This window comes from Phocoena sinus, chromosome 20 (assembly GCF_008692025.1).
Source record: "Phocoena sinus isolate mPhoSin1 chromosome 20, mPhoSin1.pri, whole genome shotgun sequence".
Taxonomy (NCBI): domain Eukaryota; kingdom Metazoa; phylum Chordata; class Mammalia; order Artiodactyla; family Phocoenidae; genus Phocoena; species Phocoena sinus.
The window spans coordinates 9,225,849-9,228,313 of record NC_045782.1 but is presented as its reverse complement, the minus strand read 5'-3'; the positions used below and the strand labels follow the sequence as shown (position 1 = coordinate 9,228,313).

Below are 2,465 nucleotides of genomic sequence, written 5' to 3'. Positions count from 1 at the left end.
TATAATCATATCAATCATTCAGAATAGCATTAGATGAAATTCAATACCCATCCATGATTTTTTTAATATTTATTTATTTGGTTGCCCCTGGTCTTAGTTGCAGCAGGCAGACTCCTTAGTTGCAGCATGCATGTGGGATCTAGTTCCCTGACCAGGGATCCAACCCAGGCCCCCTGCATTGGGAGCACGGAGTCTTATCCACTGCGCCACCAAGTAAGTCCCCAACCATGATTTTTTAAAAAACTCTCAGCAATGGGGCTTTGCAGGGCGCTGGGCCATGCCGCCATATAATGGGGAGCGTCCACACGTACGCACCCCGCGCTTCTGGATAGTGGAGCGGCCACCTTTGGTTTCCTGTGCAGATGGGCTCCGTGGTCTAGTGGCCCGGTCCCCACTGTCCGCGATTGCTCACCGAGGCCCGCGAGGGGTTGCCGCCAAGGTTTCCACCAGCCCACAAGCAAGAGCATGTCAGTCATCCCCTCCAGTGTCTCTCTGGTGGCCATCCACGACTAATACCAGCGTCACCTGGGTTCCAGTTCCAGTAACAGCTCCTGCAGAAGTGCCAAGTACCCTGGGGAAGCCATCTCTCACCACCCCAGTCTCCCCAGAGCCGATCCGGGACACTGGTGGGCTAGCTTCTTTTTCGGGAAGTCCACTCTCCCATTCATGGCCACAGAGCACTTGGAATCTGCCCAGGCCTCCACAGGTATGCTCAGCTGTGACCTGGCTCGGGAAGCCATGTGGAAGCAGCAGCCTGGTGGCCAGCCTGGCAAAACCAACTGCTGCCCCCCTCGTCCTGAGTGGCCACCACCAGCTGCCAGGCTTTCTTCCAAGGCACTAGGCTCATCAGAGCTAACCCCACCCCCACCCCCTTCCCCTCCCCGAGCTAAGCAGGCTGCAGCCAGTGGAAGCAGTTGGGTTTTTAATATCAAAACAGCAAAACACTAAAAAAGGAAGCTGAGAGAATCCCACTCTTTACTATCCAAGACACATGAGAGCCTTCCTGATACCCCACAACCCTGTGCCTTGCACCAAGTGGAAAATAAACTACAAGCAGCCATCAATCAGTCAATCAAATAAATAAATAAAGTAGAAAACTAGAAATAAAAGGGAAATTCCTCAACCTGATTAAGGGCATCATATACTGTCATTCCACCGTTACTAAATAGACTTTCTCTGATTTTTTCTTTCCTATATATTCAGCTATAAGATCAGTCTTAATTTCAGGTCTCTAAAGTGCAGTCTAAAATAAAACTAAGCTTTAAACTTGCATCCAGGGCTTCCCTGGTGGCACAGTGGTTGACAGTCCGCCTGCCAATGCAGGGGACATGGGTTCGTGCCCCGGTCCGGGAAGATCCCACATGCCGCGGAGCAGCTGGGCCCATGAGCCATGGCCACTGAGCCTGCGCGTCCGGAGCCTGTGCTCCGCAACGGGAGAGGCCACAACACTGAGAGGCCCATGTACCGAAAAAAACAAAACAAAACAAAACAAAAAAAACTTGCATCCAATTAAAGCTTTATACAGCACCAACTCAGGATCTGCAGTGGCCTGGCTGTAGCAGACACCATCCGGATTTTGCTCAGATTCCTTCACTCTTTTCAAGCACACTTGTTTCCAATGTGACTTTATTCTTTTTTTTTTTTTTACATCTTTATTGGAGTATAATTGCTTTACAATGGTGTTAGTTTCTGCTTTATAACAAAGTGAATCAGTTATACATATACATATGTTCCCATATCTCTTCCCTCTTGCGTCTCCCTCCCTCCCACCCTCCCTATCGCACCCTTCCAGGCGGTCACAAAGTACCAAGCTGATCTCCCTGTGCTATGTGGCTGCTTCCCACTAGCTATCTACCTTACATTTGGTAGTGTATATATGTCTATGCCTCTCTCTCCCTTTGTCACAGCTTATCCTTCCCCCTCCCCATAACCTCAAGTCCATTCTCTAGTAGGTCTGTGTCTATTCCTGTCTTACCCCTAGGTTCTTCATGACATTTTTTTTCTTAAATTCCATACATATGTGTTAGCATACAGTATTTGTCTTTCTCTTTCTAACTTACTTCACTCTGTATGACAGACTCTAGGTCTATCCACCTCATTACAAATAGCTCAATTTCATTTTTTATGGCTGAGTAATATTCCATTGTATATATGTGCCACATCTTCTTTATCCATTCATCCAATGATGGACACTTGTTTCCATCTCCAGGCTATTGTAAATAGAGCTGCAATGAACATTTTGGTACATGACTCTTTTTGAATTATGGTTTTCTCAGGGTATATGCCCAGTAGTGGGATTGCTGGGTCATATGGTTGCTCTATTTGTAGTTTTTTAAGGAACCTCCATACTGTTCTCTATAGTGGCTGTACCAATTCACATTCCCACCAGCAGTGCAAGAGTGTTCCCTTTTCTCCACATCCTCTCCAGCATTTATTGTTTCTAGATTTTTTTTAGAAGATGTTGA

The 2,465-nt window shown here is 47.0% G+C and overlaps 1 protein-coding gene across 1 annotated transcript; it reads left to right on the top strand.

The window, feature by feature from the left end:
• The first annotated feature begins 465 nt into the window (after positions 1-465).
• LOC116745496 (pancreatic progenitor cell differentiation and proliferation factor B-like) lies at positions 466-841 on the top strand. The gene is given in 2 exon segments (XM_032616247.1): positions 466-598; positions 636-841. Coding segments are annotated over 2 exon segments (339 nt in total).
• The last annotated feature ends 1,624 nt before the right edge of the window (positions 842-2,465 follow it).